The 17,386-nt window shown below is 48.6% G+C and overlaps 1 protein-coding gene across 1 annotated transcript; it reads right to left on the bottom strand.

Annotated features, from left to right (window-relative positions):
- Positions 1–13,697: 13,697 nt before the first annotated feature.
- Positions 13,698–14,659, bottom strand: LOC119300087 (NADPH-dependent aldehyde reductase-like protein, chloroplastic). Its single transcript, XM_037577157.1, has one exon. The coding sequence runs from the start codon at positions 14,657–14,659 to the stop codon at positions 13,838–13,840; it is 822 nt and encodes a 273-aa protein (XP_037433054.1). The 3' UTR covers positions 13,698–13,837.
- Positions 14,660–17,386: the final 2,727 nt, after the last annotated feature.

Genomic DNA, 17,386 nt, shown 5'->3' with positions numbered 1-17,386 from the left:
CTACTGCAAGCAGACTGGTCACTGGAAGCGGAACTGCCCCAAGTATTTGGCGGATAAGAAGGATGGCAAGGTGAACAAAAAGTATATGTGACATACATGTTATTGATGTGTACCTTACCAATGCTCGCAGTAGCACCTGGGTATTTGATACTGGTTCTGTTGCTAATATTTGCAACTCGAAACAGGGACTACAGAATAAGCGGGCACTGGCAAAGGACGAGGTGACGATGCGCGTGGGAAACGGTTCCAAAGTCGATGTGATCGCGATCGGCACGCTACATCTACCTTCGGGATTAATATTAGACCTAAATAATTGTTATTTGGTGCCAGCGTTGAGCATGAACATTATATCTGGATCTTGTTTAATGCGAGACGGTTATTCATTTAAATCAGAGAATAATGGTTGTTCTATTTATATGAGTAATATCTTTTATGGTCATGCACCCTTGAAGAGTGGTCTATTCTTACTAAATCTCGATAGTAGTAATACACATATTCATAATGTTGAAACCAAAAGATACAGAGTTGATAATAAAAGTGCAACTTATTTGTGGCACTGTCGTTTAGGTCATATCGGTGTAAAACGCATGAAGAAACTCCATACTAATGGACTTTTGGAACCACTTGATTATGAATCACTTGGTACTTGCGAACCGTGCCTCATGGGCAAGATGACTAAAACACCGTTCTCCGGTACTATGGAGAGAGCAACAGATTTGTTGGAAATCATACATACCGATGTATGTGGTCCGATGAATATTGAGGCTCGTGGCAGATATCGTTATTTTCTCACCTTCACAGATGATTTAAGCAGATATGGATATATCTACTTAATGAAGCATAAGTCTGAAACATTTGAAAAGTTCAAAGAATTTCAGAGTGAAGTTGAAAATCATCGTAACAAGAAAATAAAGTTTCTACGATCTGATCGTGGAGGAGAATATTTGAGTTACGAGTTTGGTGTACATTTGAAAAACTGTGGAATAGTTTCGCAACTCACGCCCCCCGGAACACCACAGCGTAATGGTGTGTCCGAACGTCGTAATCGTACTTTACTAGATATGGTGCGATCTATGATGTCTCTTACAGATTTACCGCTATCATTTTGGGGATATGCTTTAGAGACGGCCGCATTCACGTTAAATAGGGCACCATCAAAATCCATTGAGACGACGCCTTATGAACTATGGTTTGGCAAGAAACCAAAGTTGTCGTTTCTTAAAGTTTGGGGCTGCGATGCTTATGTGAAAAAAACTTCAACCTGATAAGCTCGAACCCAAATCGGAGAAATGTGTATTCATAGGATACCCAAAGGAAACTGTTGGGTACACCTTCTATCACAGATCCGAAGGCAAAACATTTGTTGCTAAGAATGGATCATTTCTAGAGAAGGAGTTTCTCTCGAAAGAAGTGAGTGGGAGGAAAGTAGAACTTGACGAGGTAACTGTACCTGCTCCCTTACTGGAAAGTAGTTCATCACAGAAAACTGTTTCAGTGACACCTACACCAGTTAGTGAGGAAGCCAATGATAATGATCATGAAACTTCAGATCAAGATACTACTGAACTTCGTAGATCAACCAGAGTAAGATCCGTACCAGAGTGGTACGGTAATCCTGTTCTGGAGGTCATGCTACTAGATCATGATGAACCTACGAACTATGAAGAAGCGATGGTGAGCCCAGATTCCGCAAAGTGGCTAGAAGCCATGAAATCTGAGATGGGATCCATGTATGAGAACAAAGTATGGACTTTGGTTGACTTGCCCGATGATCGGCAAGCGATTGAGAATAAATGGATCTTTAAGAAGAAGACTGACGCTGATGGTAATGTTACTGTCTACAAAGCTCGACTTGTCGCAAAAGGTTTTCGGCAAGTTCAAGGAATTGACTACGATGAGACCTTCTCACCCGTAGCGATGCTTAAGTCCGTCCGAATCATGTTAGCAATTGCCGCATTTTATGATTATGAAATTTGGCAAATGGATGTCAAAACTGCATTCCTGAATGGATTCCTGGAAGAAAAGTTGTATATGATGCAACCAGAAGGTTTTGTCGATCCAAAGGGAGCTAACAAAGTGTGCAAGCTCCAGCGATCCATTTATGGACTGGTGCAAGCCTCTCGGAGTTGGAATAAACGTTTTGATAGTGTGATCAAAGCATTTGGTTTTATACAGACTTTTGGAGAAGCCTGTATTTACAAGAAAGTGAGTGGGAGCTCTGTAGCATTTCTGATATTATATGTGGATGACATATTACTGATTGGAAATGATATAGAATTTCTGGATAGCATAAAGGGATACTTGAATAAAAGTTTTTCAATGAAAGACCTCGGTGAAGCTGCTTACATATTAGGCATTAAGATCTATAGAGACAGATCAAGACGCTTAATTGGACTTTCACAAAGAACATACCTTGACAAAATTTTGAAGAAATTCAAAATGGATCAAGCAAAGAAAGGGTTCTTGCCTGTGTTACAAGGTGTGAAATTGAGTAAGACTCAATGCCCGACCACTGCAGAAGATAGAGAGAATATGAAAGATGTTCCCTATGCATCAGCCATAGGCTCTATCATGTATGCAATGCTGTGTACCAGACCTGATGTGTGCCTTGCTATAAATTTAGCAGGGAGGTACCAAAGTAATCCAGGAATGGATTACTGGACAGCGGTCAAGAACATCCTGAAATACCTGAAAAGGACTAAGGATATGTTTCTCGTATATGGAAGTGACAAAGAGCTCATCGTAAAAGGTTACGTTGATGCAAGCTTTGACACTGATCCGGACGATTCTAAATCGCAAACCGGATACGTGTTTACATTAAACGGTGGAGCTGTCAGTTGGTGCAGTTCTAAACAAAGCGTCGTAGCGGGATCTACATGTGAAGCGGAATACATAGCTGCTTCGGAAGCAGCAAATGAAGGAGTCTAGATGAAAGAGTTCATATCCGATCTAGGTGTCATACCTAGTGCATCGGGTCCAATGAAAATCTTTTGTGACAATACTGGTGCAATTGCCTTGGCAAAGGAATCCAGATTTCACAAAAGGACCAAACACATCAAGAGACGCTTCAACTCCATCCGGGATCTAGTCCAGGTGGGAGACATAGAGATTTGCAAGATACATACGGATCTGAATATTGCAGACCCGTTGACTAAGACTCTTCCACGAGCAAAACATGATCAGCACCAAAGCTCCATGGGTGTTAGTTTCATTACAGTGTAATCTAGATTATTGACTCTAGTGCAAGTGGGAGACTGAAGGAAATATGCCCTAGAGGCAATAATAAAGTTATTATTTATTTCCTTATAATCATGATAAATGTTTATTATTCATGCTAGAATTGTATTTTCCGGAAACATAATACATGTGTGAATACATAGACAAACAGAGTGTCACTAGTATGCCTCTACTTGACTAGCTCGTTAATCAAAGATGGTTATGTTTCCTAACCATGAACAATGAGTTGTTATTTGATTAACGAGGTCACATCATTAGTAGAATGATCTGATTGACATGACCCATTCCATTAGCTTAGCACCTGATCGTTTAGTATGTTGCTATTGCTTTCTTCATGACTTATACATGTTCCTACGACTATGAGATTATGCAACTCCCGTTTACCGGAGGAACACTTTGGGTACTACCAAACGTCACAACATAAATGGGTGATTATAAAGGAGTACTACAGGTGTCTCCAATGGTCGATGTTGGGTTGGCGTATTTCGAGATTAGGATTTGTCACTCCGATTGTCGGAGAGGTATCTCTGGGCCCTCTCGGTAATACACATCACATAAGCCTTACAAGCATTACAACTAATATGTTAGTTGTGAGATGATGTATTACGGAACGAGTAAAGAGACTTGCCGTTAACGAGATTGAACTAGGTATTGGATACCGACGATCGAATCTCGGGCAAGTAACATACCGATGACAAAGGGAACAACGTATGTTGTTATGCGGTCTGACCGATAAAGATCTTCGTAGAATATGTAGGAGCCAATATGGGCATCTAGGTCCCGCTATTGGTTATTGACCAGAGACATGTCTCGGTCATGTCTACATTGTTCTCGAACCCGTAGGGTCCGCACGCTTAAGGTTACGATGACAGTTATATTAGTTTATGCATTTTGATGTACCGAAGGTTGTTCGGAGTCCCGGATGTGATCACGGACATGACGAGGAGTCTCGAAATGGTCGAGACGTAAAGATTGATATATTGGAAGCCTATGTTTGGACATCGGAAGTGTTCCGGGTGAAATCGGGATTTTACCGGGTTACCGGGAGGTTACCGGAACCCCCCGGGAGCCATATGGGCCATCATGGGCCTTAGTGGAAAGGAGAAAGGGGCAGCCCAAGGTGGCTGCGCCTCTTTCCCCTCCCCTAGTCCTATTAGGACTAGGAGAAGGTGGCCGGCCCCCCTCTCTCCCTTCCCCTCCGAGGAATCCTAGTTGGACTAGGATTGGGGGGAGGAATCCTACTCCCAGAGGGAGTAGGACTCTCCTGCGCCTCCCTCTTTGGCCGGCCAGCCTCCCCTCCTCTCCTCCTTTATATATGGAGGCAGGGGCACCTCTAAACACACAAGTTGACACAAGTTGATCCACGTGATCGATTCCTTAGCCGTGTGCGGTGCCCCCTGCCACCATATTCCTCGATAATACTGTAGCGGAGTTTAGGCGAAGCCCTGCTGCTGTAGTTCATCAAGATCGTCACCACGCCGTCGTGCTGACGAAACTCTTCCCCGACACTTTGCTGGATCGGAGTCCGGGGATCGTCATCGAGCTGAACGTGTGCTCGAACTCGGAGGTGCCGTAGTTTCGGTGCTTGATCGGTTGGATCGTGAAGACGTACGACTACTTCCTCTACGTCGTGTCATTGCTTCCGCAGTCGGTCTGCGCTGGGTACGTAGACAACACTCTCCTCTCGTTGCTATGCATCACATGATCCTGTGTGCGCGTAGGAAAATTTTTGAAATTACTACGAAACCCAACACGACCCGCATCTCCATAACACTCGACCCAAAATAGGAAGAAGCGCTCATCCAGTTCCTCCGTGAGAACTGGGACATTTTTGCATGGAAGCCCGCTGACATGCCAGGTGTTCCCAGGGGACTGGCTGAGCATCGCCTAAGAGTCGACTCGTCTGCAAAACCAGTCAAAGAGCATCTTCGGCGGTCCGCCGTCCAGAAGAGAAAGGCCATCGGTGAAGAAGTGGCTCGACTGTTGGCGGCAGGATTTATCCGAGAGATATACCACTCCGAGTGGCTCGCTAATGTCGTCATGGTTCCTAAGAAGGACAAGTCGCTCCGAATGTGCATTGATTTCAAGCACATCAACCGGGCCTGCCCGAAAGATCACTTTCCTCTCCCTCGCATAGATCAAATTGTTGACTCGACCGCGGGATGCGAGAGGTTGTCTTTTTTAGATGCTTACTCCGGGTACCACCAGATCCGTCTGTACGGGCCCGATGAGGTAAAAACAGCTTTCATCACTCCATTCGGGTGCTTCTGCTATATCACCATGCCATTCGGCCTCAAGAATGCCGGAGCCACTTTTATGCGAATGATTCAGAAGTGTCTACTCACCCAAATCAGTCGGAATGTGGAAGCTTATATGGATGATATGAAGGAAATATGCCCTAGAGGCAATAATAAAGTTATTATTTATTTCCTTATAATCATGATAAATGTTTATTATTCATGCTAGAATTGTATTTTCCGGAAACATAATACATGTGTGAATACATAGACAAACAGAGTGTCACTAGTATGCCTCTACTTGACTAGCTCGTTAATCAAAGATGGTTATGTTTCCTAACCATGAACAATGAGTTGTTATTTGATTAACGAGGTCACATCATTAGTAGAATGATCTGATTGACATGACCCATTCCATTAGCTTAGCACCTGATCGTTTAGTATGTTGCTATTGCTTTCTTCATGACTTATACATGTTCCTACGACTATGAGATTATGCAACTCCCGTTTACCGGAGGAACACTTTGGGTACTACCAAACGTCACAACGTAAATGGGTGATTATAAAGGAGTACTACAGGTGTCTCCAATGGTCGATGTTGGGTTGGCGTATTTCGAGATTAGGATTTGTCACTCCGATTGTCGGAGAGGTATCTCTGGGCCCTCTCGGTAATACACATCACATAAGCCTTACAAGCATTACAACTAATATGTTAGTTGTGAGATGATGTATTACGGAACGAGTAAAGAGACTTGCCGTTAACGAGATTGAACTAGGTATTGGATACCGACGATCGAATCTCGGGCAAGTAACATACCGATGACAAAGGGAACAACGTATGTTGTTATGCGGTCTGACCGATAAAGATCTTCGTAGAATATGTAGGAGCCAATATGGGCATCCAGGTCCCGCTATTGGTTATTGACCAGAGACATGTCTCGGTCATGTCTACATTGTTCTCGAACCCGTAGGGTCCGCACGCTTAAGGTTACGATGACAGTTATATTATGAGTTTATGCATTTTGATGTACCGAAGGTTGTTCGGAGTCCCGGATGTGATCACGGACATGACGAGGAGTCTCGAAATGGTCGAGACGTAAAGATTGATATATTGGAAGCCTATGTTTGGACATCGGAAGTGTTCCGGGTGAAATCGGGATTTTACCGGGTTACCGGGAGGTTACCGAAACCCCCCGGGAGCCATATGGGCCATCATGGGCCTTAGTGGAAAGGAGAAAGGGGCAGCCCAAGGTGGCTGCGCCTCTTTCCCCTCCCCTAGTCCTATTAGGACTAGGAGAAGGTGGCCGGCCCCCCTCTCTCCCTTCCCCTCCGAGGAATCCTAGTTGGACTAGGATTGGGGGGAGGAATCCTACTCCCAGAGGGAGTAGGACTCTCCTGCGCCTCCCTCTTTGGCCGGCCAGCCTCCCCTCCTCTCCTCCTTATATACGGAGGCAGGGGCACCTCTAAAACACACAAGTTGATCCACGTGATCGATTCTTTAGCCGTGTGCGGTGCCCCCTGCCACCATATTCCTCGATAATACTGTAGCGGAGTTTAGGCGAAGCCCTGCTGCTGTAGTTCATCAAGATCGTCACCACGCCGTCGTGCTGACGAAACTCTTCCCCGACACTTTGCTGGATCGGAGTCCGGGGATCGTCATCGAGCTGAACGTGTGCTCGAACTCGGAGGTGCCGTAGTTTCGGTGCTTGATCGGTTGGATCGTGAAGACGTACGACTACTTCCTCTACGTCGTGTCATTGCTTCCGCAGTCGGTCTGCGTTGGGTACGTAGACAACACTCTCCTCTCGTTGCTATGCATCACATGATCCTGTGTGCGCGTAGGAAAATTTTTGAAATTACTACGAAACCCAACACAAGATCTATCTATGGAGAGACCAGCAACGAGTAGAAAGTAGAGGAGAGTTTGCATCTACATACCCTTGTAGATCGCTAAGCGGAAGCGTTCAAGTGAACGGGGTTGATGGAGTCGTACTCGTCGTGATTCAGATCACCGATGATCAAGTGCCGAACGGACGGCACCTCCGCGTTCAACACACGTACAGCCCGGTGACGTCTCCCACGCCTTGATCCAGCAAGGAGAGAGGGAGAGGTTGAGGAAGACTCCATCCAACAGCAGCACAACGGCGTGGTGGTGATGGAGGAGCGTGGCAATCCTGCAGGGTTTCACCGAGCACCTACGGGAGAGGAGATGTGTCACGGGAGGGAGAGGGAGGCAACCAAAGGCCTTAGGTATGATTGCTCCTCCTTTTCCCCACTATATATAGGGCCAAGGGAGAGGGGGAGGGCGCAGCCTTGCCCCCTCCTCCAAGGAAGGGGGTGCGGCTAAGGATGGGGAGGAGTCCATCCTCCCCAAGGCACCTCGGAGGTGCCTTCCCCCTTTAGGACTCTTCCCTCTCCAAGTTTCCTTGCGCATGGGCCTCTTGGGGCTGGTGCCCTTGGCCCATGTAGGCCAAGGCGCACCCCCTACAGCCCATGTGTCCCCCCGGGGCAGGTGGCCCCACCCGGTGGGCCCCCGGGACCCTTCCGGCGGTCCCGGTACAATACCGATGACCCCGAAACTTGTCCCAATTGCCGAAACAGGACTTCCTATATATAAATCTTTACCTCCGGACCATTCCGGAACTCCTCGTGACGTCCGGGATCTCATCCGGGACTCCGAACAACATTCGGTAACCACATACAAGCTTCCTATATAACCCTAGCGTCATCGAACCTTAAGTGTGTAGACCCTACGGGTTCGGGAGACATGCAGACATGACCGAGACGTTCTCCGGTCAATAACCAACAGCGGGATCTGGATACCCATGTTGGCTCCCACATGTTCCACGATGATCTCATCGGATGAACCACGATGTCAAGGACTTAATCAATCCCGTATTCAATTCCCTTTGTCTATCGGTATTTTACTTGCCCGAGATTCGATCGTCGGTATACCGATACCTTGTTCAATCTCGTTACCGGCAAGTCACTTTACTCGTTCCGTAACACATCATCCCGTGATCAACTCCTTGGTCACATTGCGCATATGATGATGTCCTACCGAGTGGGCCCAGAGATACCTCTCCGTTTACACGGAGTGACAAATCCCAGTCTCGATCCGCATAAAACAATAGATACTTTCGGAGATACCTGTAGTGCACCTTTATAGTCACCCAGTTACGTTGTGTCGTTTGATACACCCAAAGCACTCCTACGGTATCCAGGAGTTACACGATCTCATGGTCAAAAGGAAGAGATACTTGACATTGGCAAAGCTCTAGCAAACGAACTACACGATCTTTGTGCTAGTCTTAGGATTGGGTCTTGTCCATCACATCATTCTCCTAATGATGTGATCCCGTTATCAACGACATCCAATGTCCATAGCCAGGAAACCATGACTATCTGTTGATCACAACGAGCTAGTCAACTAGAGGCTCACTAGGGACATATTGTGGTCTATGTATTCACACGTGTATTACGATTTCCGGATAATACAGTTATAGCATGAATAAAAGACAATTATCATGAACAAGGAAATATAATAATAATACTTTTATTATTGCCTCTAGGGCATATTTCCAACAGTTTGCCTATTTTATGTTTTTGCAGAGAGACCTCAGTCTCACTAGTAGTTCCGCGTGGACTTCAACGTTTAGCTTGTTACCTCAGCTACGATCTTGTGCCCTCGGCAGGATCTGGTAGATGGTCAGGCTTCTTAGCCTTTTTCATTTATAGATGTCTGTACTCAGACATGATAGCTTCCGCTTGTGCTTTGACTTGTATGCTCTGAGTGTTGGGTCATGAGACCCATGATTGTAATATCTCGCTCCTCGGAGCCTATTGAATAAACTACTTGAGTCGTAGAGTCATCTTGTGATGCCATGTTGTATTGCACATATCGAGCATATTGTGTGTATGTTTGAAATGCTTGGTATGTGTGGGATCTGACTATCTAGTTGTTTATCTTTAGTAGCCTCTCTTACCGGGAAATGTCTCCTAGTGTTTCCACCGAGCCATGGTAGCTTGCTACTGCTCCGGAACACTTAGGCTGGCCGGCATGTGTCCTTCTTCGTTCCTGTGTCTGTCCCTTCGGGGAAATGTCACGCGATGAATACCGGTCCTGTTAGCCCGCTACAGCCCGGTTCACCGGAGTCCTGCTAGCCCAGTGCTACAGCCTGGATTCACTCGCTGATGACCGACACGTTCGATGCTGGGTCACGGATGCCTGTCCCTGTAAGTTAGTGCCACTTTGGGTTTACGACTAGCCATGTCAGCCCGGGCTCCTTATCATATGGATGCTAGCGGCACTGTCATATACGTGTGCCAAAAGGCGCAAACGGTCCCGGGCAAAGGTAAGACGACACCCGTGAGAATACCGTGCGTGAGGCCGCAAAGTGATATGAGGTGTTACATGCTAGATCGATGTGGCATTGAGTCGGGGTCCTGACATAGAGGTTGTAGTTTGCCTGAATATAGTGATTATAATTATAATGGCTCATTTCATTTAGTTTTTGAGAGACGGAAACTTAATTAAAAAGCACCCTTCCGTGTAGACCTTGGCCTTCCATTACCCTCCCAATAGAAATTGTCAAGTATATGCCTCTATGTAGGGTCAACATTGATGACATACTTCCTCCGTCCGATGAAGAGTGTACATCTAGAAATTTTAGGACAGATTATGGAGTTAAGTAAAAAATGCATTGGAAAAGTGTAAGCCACCATCTCTCTCCTTTTTAATTACCCAACCCTCAATGAGCTAAGTGCATGTAGAAATTAAGAAGACCATGTGTAGATTGCTATTGGCCTTGATTATCATGTGATGAGAGAGAAATATGTTTTCCTACTTTAAAATGCATTGGGAAGATAGAAATACACTCTTTTGTGAACAAATTTTGAAGTTAGATGTACACTCTTCACCGGACAGAGGAAATATGTATTAAAACAACAAAAGTGGTATTAACACAAAGAAATTGTTTGTGCATGGACCAAAGAGAGAAAAAGGTGTAGCAATCGACATACTAGTAGTAATGTTTACAAGAACACTCATTCAATAGCTCTTGATGCATTACTAATTCATTATTTAGGCTAGTCATGGTGGGAGTAACTTCGGTAGTAACATAGCGCACTTCAAAAAAAAATTGCTTATTTGGCACGTAGTTAATGAGAAGTGGTAACATAATATGTTACTGTAACATAGCGCTTCCCAAGACAAGATGAGTCTACAAGCCATTAAATAAAGCCACATATGACATATTATGAAGATAGTAACTTAGACTAGTGTTATATGCATGACACTAGTATAAGTTACTCCCCACTATGACCAGCCTTACATAGTGTGTGGTTGCAAAGATCCAACAAGGGTTCTACCACCAGGAAATTATTTACTAAGCAAGGAGTCCAAGGGATAATGCATGCAGCACTCGGGTGTCACACGCCCCTATATGAAATAGCATTAAAAAATATCATTCTTTTGACAAATTCTGAAATTCTGGAATATGAAACCCGAGTGTCCGTTGTACACCCATGTATATTTTCGTGGGGAATGGGTGCCCATGGTATCCGCAGCGTAGAAAGTATGGTCCAACATACCTTGCATTAAGTTTTTTTTCTACACATATACATTTTTTATCTTTTTTATTGCCATTACCACAGGCACCGATTACCCATGAAACTGAACACGCGTGTACAACAGGCACTCAAGTTTCATATCCTAATATTCTATAAATTTTTTAATTTTCCTAATATATTTTCTAGTCCTATTGTTTATATAGGGGTGTGTGGCAGCCGAGAGCCACAAATCCTCATCCGAAGTCCAAGTCATTTTTATGATTTTCACCAAGATTACAATCTTTTCATATGACAGCATACTAAACATGCATCATAATAAAAGAAGACTTGCATCTTCACTATGCAGTCGGCTTATCGCTTTGCTATGGACGAGCGTGAGTGTCCTTTAACAAACGCCTCGAACAGAGCACCAAATGGTTGTCGCGCCATCTAAAAGACCATATAAGGTCCCCTCCTCCCCCTAAATATGCGTCTTCCCATGGTGGCTGGTGCCAAATTCCCTCGCTACATGGTCGAATAAATCCCCTGCAATCTTGAACCTACTAATATGTTATGTGGTATGGAATGAGAGGGCGACTCCCCTATACGGGCTTCAATTTTAGTACATTTCTACTCCACCAAAATTAAAATCCCAATTTCTCGTCTAAGGATACGAGGAGTGTTATCATATCTCCAGTCCACCAAAATTCACACCCCAATTTCCAACAGTGTTTGTGAATAAAACACGCAGAGACCAACACACACTCAATACGTAGTACTCTCTCAATTCAAAAATACTTGTTCAAAGAATGAATGTATCTAGATATATTTTAGTTTTAGATATATCCATTTGTATTCATTTCTATGACAAGTATTTTCGGACGGAGGGAGTACTAGAAGAGAGGAATGCCTAACTCGTGAGAGCATCTTCAGCCGTTGGCCCCCTAGGAGGCGCTAAAAATCGCCCCCTGGGGGCGCACCGGCGCAAACTGCATGCTGGAGGCGTGATGTTCACCAGTCGCGGCGCCCACGTTTTAAAAAAAATAATTTCGGCACAAACACGGCGCAAATTCAACCAAACTTCGGCGAGTTCGTACATATTTAAAATATTTTACAAAAAAGAAAAAAAACGCTACTAGGCTGCTTCTCGTCGTCTCCCTCGCCGCTCCTCGCCGCCCGCCGCCGCCGTCGTCGTCGTCGTCGCCGCCGCCTCCTCCGCAGTCGCCGTCCCTGCTACAACCCTCCCTCGGTTGGCGCGGCGGGTTGGACGGTCCAGGGGAATCCTCGTCGTCGTCACTGTCGAGGATCACGACGCCGCACTCGTCCTCGCGCCCACGTTTGCGGGCGGTTATCTCCTCCAGGGCCCGACGCTGCCGGACCATCTCGTCGCGGAGGTAGTCGTCCCGCGCCCATCGTAGAGCGTCCTCATCGGAGAAGCCGCGCCGGGCTATCTCCTCGTACTCCGTGGGGAGGCCGAGCTCCGGCTTCGTCCTGTCGAGGACGAGGCGGCCAGAGGCGGGGGCGGAGTCGTCGATGCAGACGCCGGAGCTGCGGGTGCGTGCGCTGACAGGCGTGTCCTGGGGCTCCGGCTTGACGGGGCGGAGGCAGGGAGAGTCGGACGAGCGGCCGGACGAGGAGGAGGACGCCCCCAGGTCCATGCGCCTCGGTGTCCACGAGCTCCCACGCCGGCGAGAGATGAACGGGGGAGCGGGGTACTCCAGCCTCGGCGTGTTGCGGCCCTCGATGTACTCGAGGACGGCCTCCAGCGTGCGGCCGGGCACGCCCTCCCATCAGCGCCGGCCTTCGGAGTTGAGCCTTCCGGAGGGCACGACGTCGTTGGTGGCCTCTAGCTGCTCGGCGTGGCGGCGGCGAAAGTATGGCTCCCAGAGCGGGCTGTCGGGGACATACTACGAACCTTCCCTCGCCGCCCGCGGTAGAGAGGCGTGGATACGCGCGATCTCCGCACGTCGCGCCGCCCCGGTGGGCGGTGGTGGCACCGGGACCCCGCCGGCGCTGATCCTCCACGCCCCCGGTACCCGCATGTCCGGCGGGACCGGGTACTCGGCCTCGAAGAGGAGCCGAGTTTCGTCCTCGTGAAGGTGGCGGCGGCCGAAGCCGTTCGCCGCCGCGCCGTCGCCTGGGAAGCGCTCGGCCATGCTTTGAACTGGAGACGACGAGAGGAGAGGGAGGAAAGGGGGAGAAATGACGCTGCGGTGGTGGAGATTCTGTGCGTGTCACCGACGCGCTGGGGTTCGGCTTATGTAGGCGGAGACGCCGCTCGTACGCGTGGCGGGCGAGGGGACGCGCGTCGTCCGGTCACCGCGCCGCCCGTGCGGCATCAATGGAGGAGGCTGACCGGCGCGGCAGCGCGCGGCAGCTTTGGCATTGATTCGCCGCGGGAAACGAGGCGACGAGGACAACGAAGCGGCGGGAAGAGAGACGAGTCGCTGGCAAGGAGGGCCCGCGGCTCTTTCGCGCAAAAAACGATTCGCCCGGTGCCCCCGAGTGCCCCCCAGCGCGCCGGGTTCGGGTTGGATCCGCCGGTGCCAATTTCGGTCCGAGCAGGCGAAAAATGAGTCCTTGAGATGTGATTGGGTCGATTTTTTAACACCAGCAGCTGAAAAATCGTCTGAAGGACTTCGTTAGGGACGCGGCCGGAGATGCTCTGTGTCGTGATAGCAACCATGATTCCACAAGAAAGTCCACCGCAACAACACGGATAACGCACAAAAACACACACATACACAGTTCCAACAGCGAGAGAAAAAAGAGCGCTGCTGCGAAGCCAACGAAACACTCGAACACTGATCATGTCAGATGGTGCCGCCGTTGCAGCGCAGGACCTGGGCGTTGACCCACCCGCCGGCGTCGCTGGCGAGGAAGCCCACGAGCGGGGCGATGTCTTCGGGCATCCCCAGCCTCCCCAGCGGCGCCTCCGCGATGTACCGCTCCGCCTCCTCGTCCGTCTTGCCGCCGTAGAACATGGGCGTGGCCGTGGACCCGGGGGCCACGGCGTTGGCGGTGATCCCGGTGCCCCGCAGCTCCCGCGCCAGGATCCTCGTCATGGTCTCCACGGCCGCCTTGCTGGCCGCGTACGCCGCGTAGCCCGGCCGCAGCGACCCGACCCCGGACGACGAGAAGGTGACGATCCGGCCGCGGCCGTCGCGGGCCAGCCGGCGCGCCGCCTCGCGGAGGCACAGGAAGGTGCCCCGCGCGTTGGTGCCGAAGGCCGCGTCGTAGGTCGCCTCGCTCGTGTCCGCCAGCAGCGGGTAGGAGGTGTCCATCACCGCCGCCGCCGTCACCAGCACGTGCAGCTCCCCGCCGAACGCCGCCGCCGCCGCGTCGAACAGCGCCCGCACCTGCGCCGCGTCCGACACGTCCGCCTCCACCGCCACGGCGCGCGGATCATGGTCGGCTCCGTGCGCGGCGGCGTTGATGCCGGCCACGAGGTCCCGCGCCGGCGCCGGGTCCCCGACGTAGGCGACGGCCACGCGCGCGCCGAGGGACGCCAGGTGCCGCGACACGGCCGAGCCGATCCCGCCGGCACCGCCCGTGACGATCGCCACGCGCCCGTGCAGCATCATCGGCGCGGTCACGCTCGCGGGGGCGCCGACGTCTGCCTCCGCCGTCGCCATGCCTGCGTTGGCTCGCACGCTGCGGTGCTCCACTACTGCCCTGGAAGACTCGAACAAGATGATAAACCGTCACACACAGCCGGCGAGTGATAGGAGAACGAAGTCATGCAAACACTAGAAGAAAGAAGCAAGAGCGAAATGCATACTTCGGGCTGCGCTCTCACGTATATCGTGCTTTCTTCTCTTCCAGGAGCAAAGAGCGTGATCTGTGCACAAGATGAATAACAAGCCTGAACGCTACCCGCGTGCTTATATATACCCAAATGATAAGTGGCACACGTCAGATGCGCGGCTTCCAACCCTAACGTTTTTCGATGGCGATCCTAGTCACACAAAGATGACAAATTCCAGTGATATAATAAGTTTCTGCCGAAAACAAACTAAAACACGAAAGTTGTCATACTTGCCAACTAAAATTATCATCCTCGCGTAACTAAACTTGCGATCGAAAACGTTCAGAGATACCCTGTGCTCTGGGTCCATCCCCGACAACACGCAGGAGATGTGCGTATCAGCATAAATTCATGATGACCATTTACATTAAGATAGTAGATACAATCATACAAGCACAGAGAAACAAACTTAGAAAAGGACTGGTGCTGGCACAAGGCTGGCCGCAAGCCCGATCGGCCAGGACGAAACGGTGAGGAGCCTCCTGGTCATGGGGTCCCAACATTTTCCTAGAGTGGCAGTTCTAAGAACTCTACAGTGATTTCCCTCTCTGTGTTTAGAGACATAAATGGCGAAACAAGGCACGTCGATATTGGCGGTGGCATACACGTCGAGCAACAGCACAGTTGTCCAAGTCACCCAGTTCATGCACGCAACCACGACATGCTGTGCTGTAATGCAGATGGTACAAGGAAATGGTAGTAGGGTTCATTTCATGCAAGCAGTACGATCATGCAGTACATGCACGTGAGCTATCTTCTACTCCTTCCGTCCGAAAATACTTGTCATCAAAATGGATAAAAAAATATGTATCTAGAACTAAAATACATCTAGATACATTCTCTTTTATCCATTATGATGACAAGTATTTCCAGACGGAGGGAGTACTAGTAGACGTCTCTTTGGAAACGTGAATTCTTGTGCAAGCAGTGTAATGACACAGACACACGTGCAAGTGCAGCTAACATCGATGGCACTGCCCTTGACAGTTGACACGTGCAAGTGCAGGCAGCTAATAGCGATTCGACTGAATGCAGTGGTTCAAACTTGTAAGCACATACTAGTAGTATGAATGAACATGGACGCATGTGTTCGTACCTGCTGCTGAAACATCCCAAACGAAACGGATCGAACAAGCTTCACGCTGGAGAGAATGAATGTGAAGAGAATGAAGCCCAAACAAATAGAAATCAGCTTGATACTACTCCCTCCGATCCAAAATAAAGTGTCGTGGTTTCAGTTCAAATTACTTGATACTGTAGAATCCCAGTCGAACTGAGCCTGAAGCAGCAGACATGGGGAGCAGACGCAAACGTTTATGAAGGGGCCAGGCTGTGCACGAACTTGTCCTGTGCTAATGAGGACTTCATGTCACGTGGATCAAATATCATCGTGCCGTATCTCCTCCTTCATTCAAAGCTCGGACCGTGACTCTGCTGCTCTCCCTCCGTAGCCCTCTCACTCAAGTCAGAAAATATATCGCCCCATGTGCTCCATGCATGCCTCCTCTGCTCTGCCCACGTACAACAACGGATCTGTACTACGAGCCCAACGCTGCATTTCGCAAAAAAGGGCCAAAAAAAAGCGGACAGGCAGTAGTCCAGTGTAGAGCACTCTGCCTGCATTCAACATGCTCCTTAACCAAAAGATTCTCATATGAAATACAAGATCAGGGAACACATCCCAATCACAAAATTTCAAACAACAAGCCACTCACAGAATCAAGGGACTAGAAAGAAAAAAGAAAACGGGAGTTCTTTGTTCTTGTTACTTTCTCCAGCACTACAACACTCAAAACATAAGCCCGCGTGCTTATATTTTCGACGACACACGGGAGGTACGCGTATCATCATGATCACCGTTTGCAGTACATTATTAAGATACAAAATCATGCAAGCACAAGCCAACAAACTTAGAGCATCTACAACCGGACTTGGTAAATTCGGCCCCTCAAACATCCGCGGACGCGTCCGGATACGCATGCGGGCGCATCCGAACGGGCCCTCATATTTTCTTCTGTGCATCCACATATCTCCAATCCGAACTATCAAATTCAAGCAAATACATGCACGTCGACCATGCCACCCAATATCGCATGTAAATAGCAATTATTGGTATCAAGCATATATAGCGTTTACATAAAATTTATTTGAGGTGTCAAACTCAAGCATTGCCTCCTTGGTTGCCATTGTAGATTCACATGTACTCCACGAGATCGTTGAGTAGCTGCGTGTGCACCTGCTGATTTCGAAGATTCTGGTGCATCCGTAGAAAGTTCATAAGTTGAGCCGCATCTTGATCTTCCGGGATTTCAACTTGTCATCCGCGTGCTTCAAAATCATGGGTTTCTACACCATCACCCTCATCCTCGACAATCATATTGTGCAGAATAACACAACATGTCATCAGCTACCACAAAGTTTCCAATTCCCACATCATTGCAGCGCTCCGCATAATTCCCCAACGAGTTTGAAGCACACCAAATGCCCTCTCCACGTCCTTCCTAGCCGCTTCCTGCATTGTTGCAAAGTTTTTTTAGAAAAGGAGGATGGTCCC

Source organism: Triticum dicoccoides, chromosome 5A, assembly GCF_002162155.2.
Source record: "Triticum dicoccoides isolate Atlit2015 ecotype Zavitan chromosome 5A, WEW_v2.0, whole genome shotgun sequence".
NCBI classification, from domain to species: domain Eukaryota; kingdom Viridiplantae; phylum Streptophyta; class Magnoliopsida; order Poales; family Poaceae; genus Triticum; species Triticum dicoccoides.
This window is presented reverse-complemented; position numbering and strand designations above follow the sequence as displayed.

What these genes read in the sequence shown, in the direction of transcription:
- LOC119300087 (XM_037577157.1), bottom strand. Translation starts at nt 14,659, where the DNA reads ATGGCGACGGCGGAGGCAGACGTCGGCGCCCCCGCGAGCGTGACCGCG.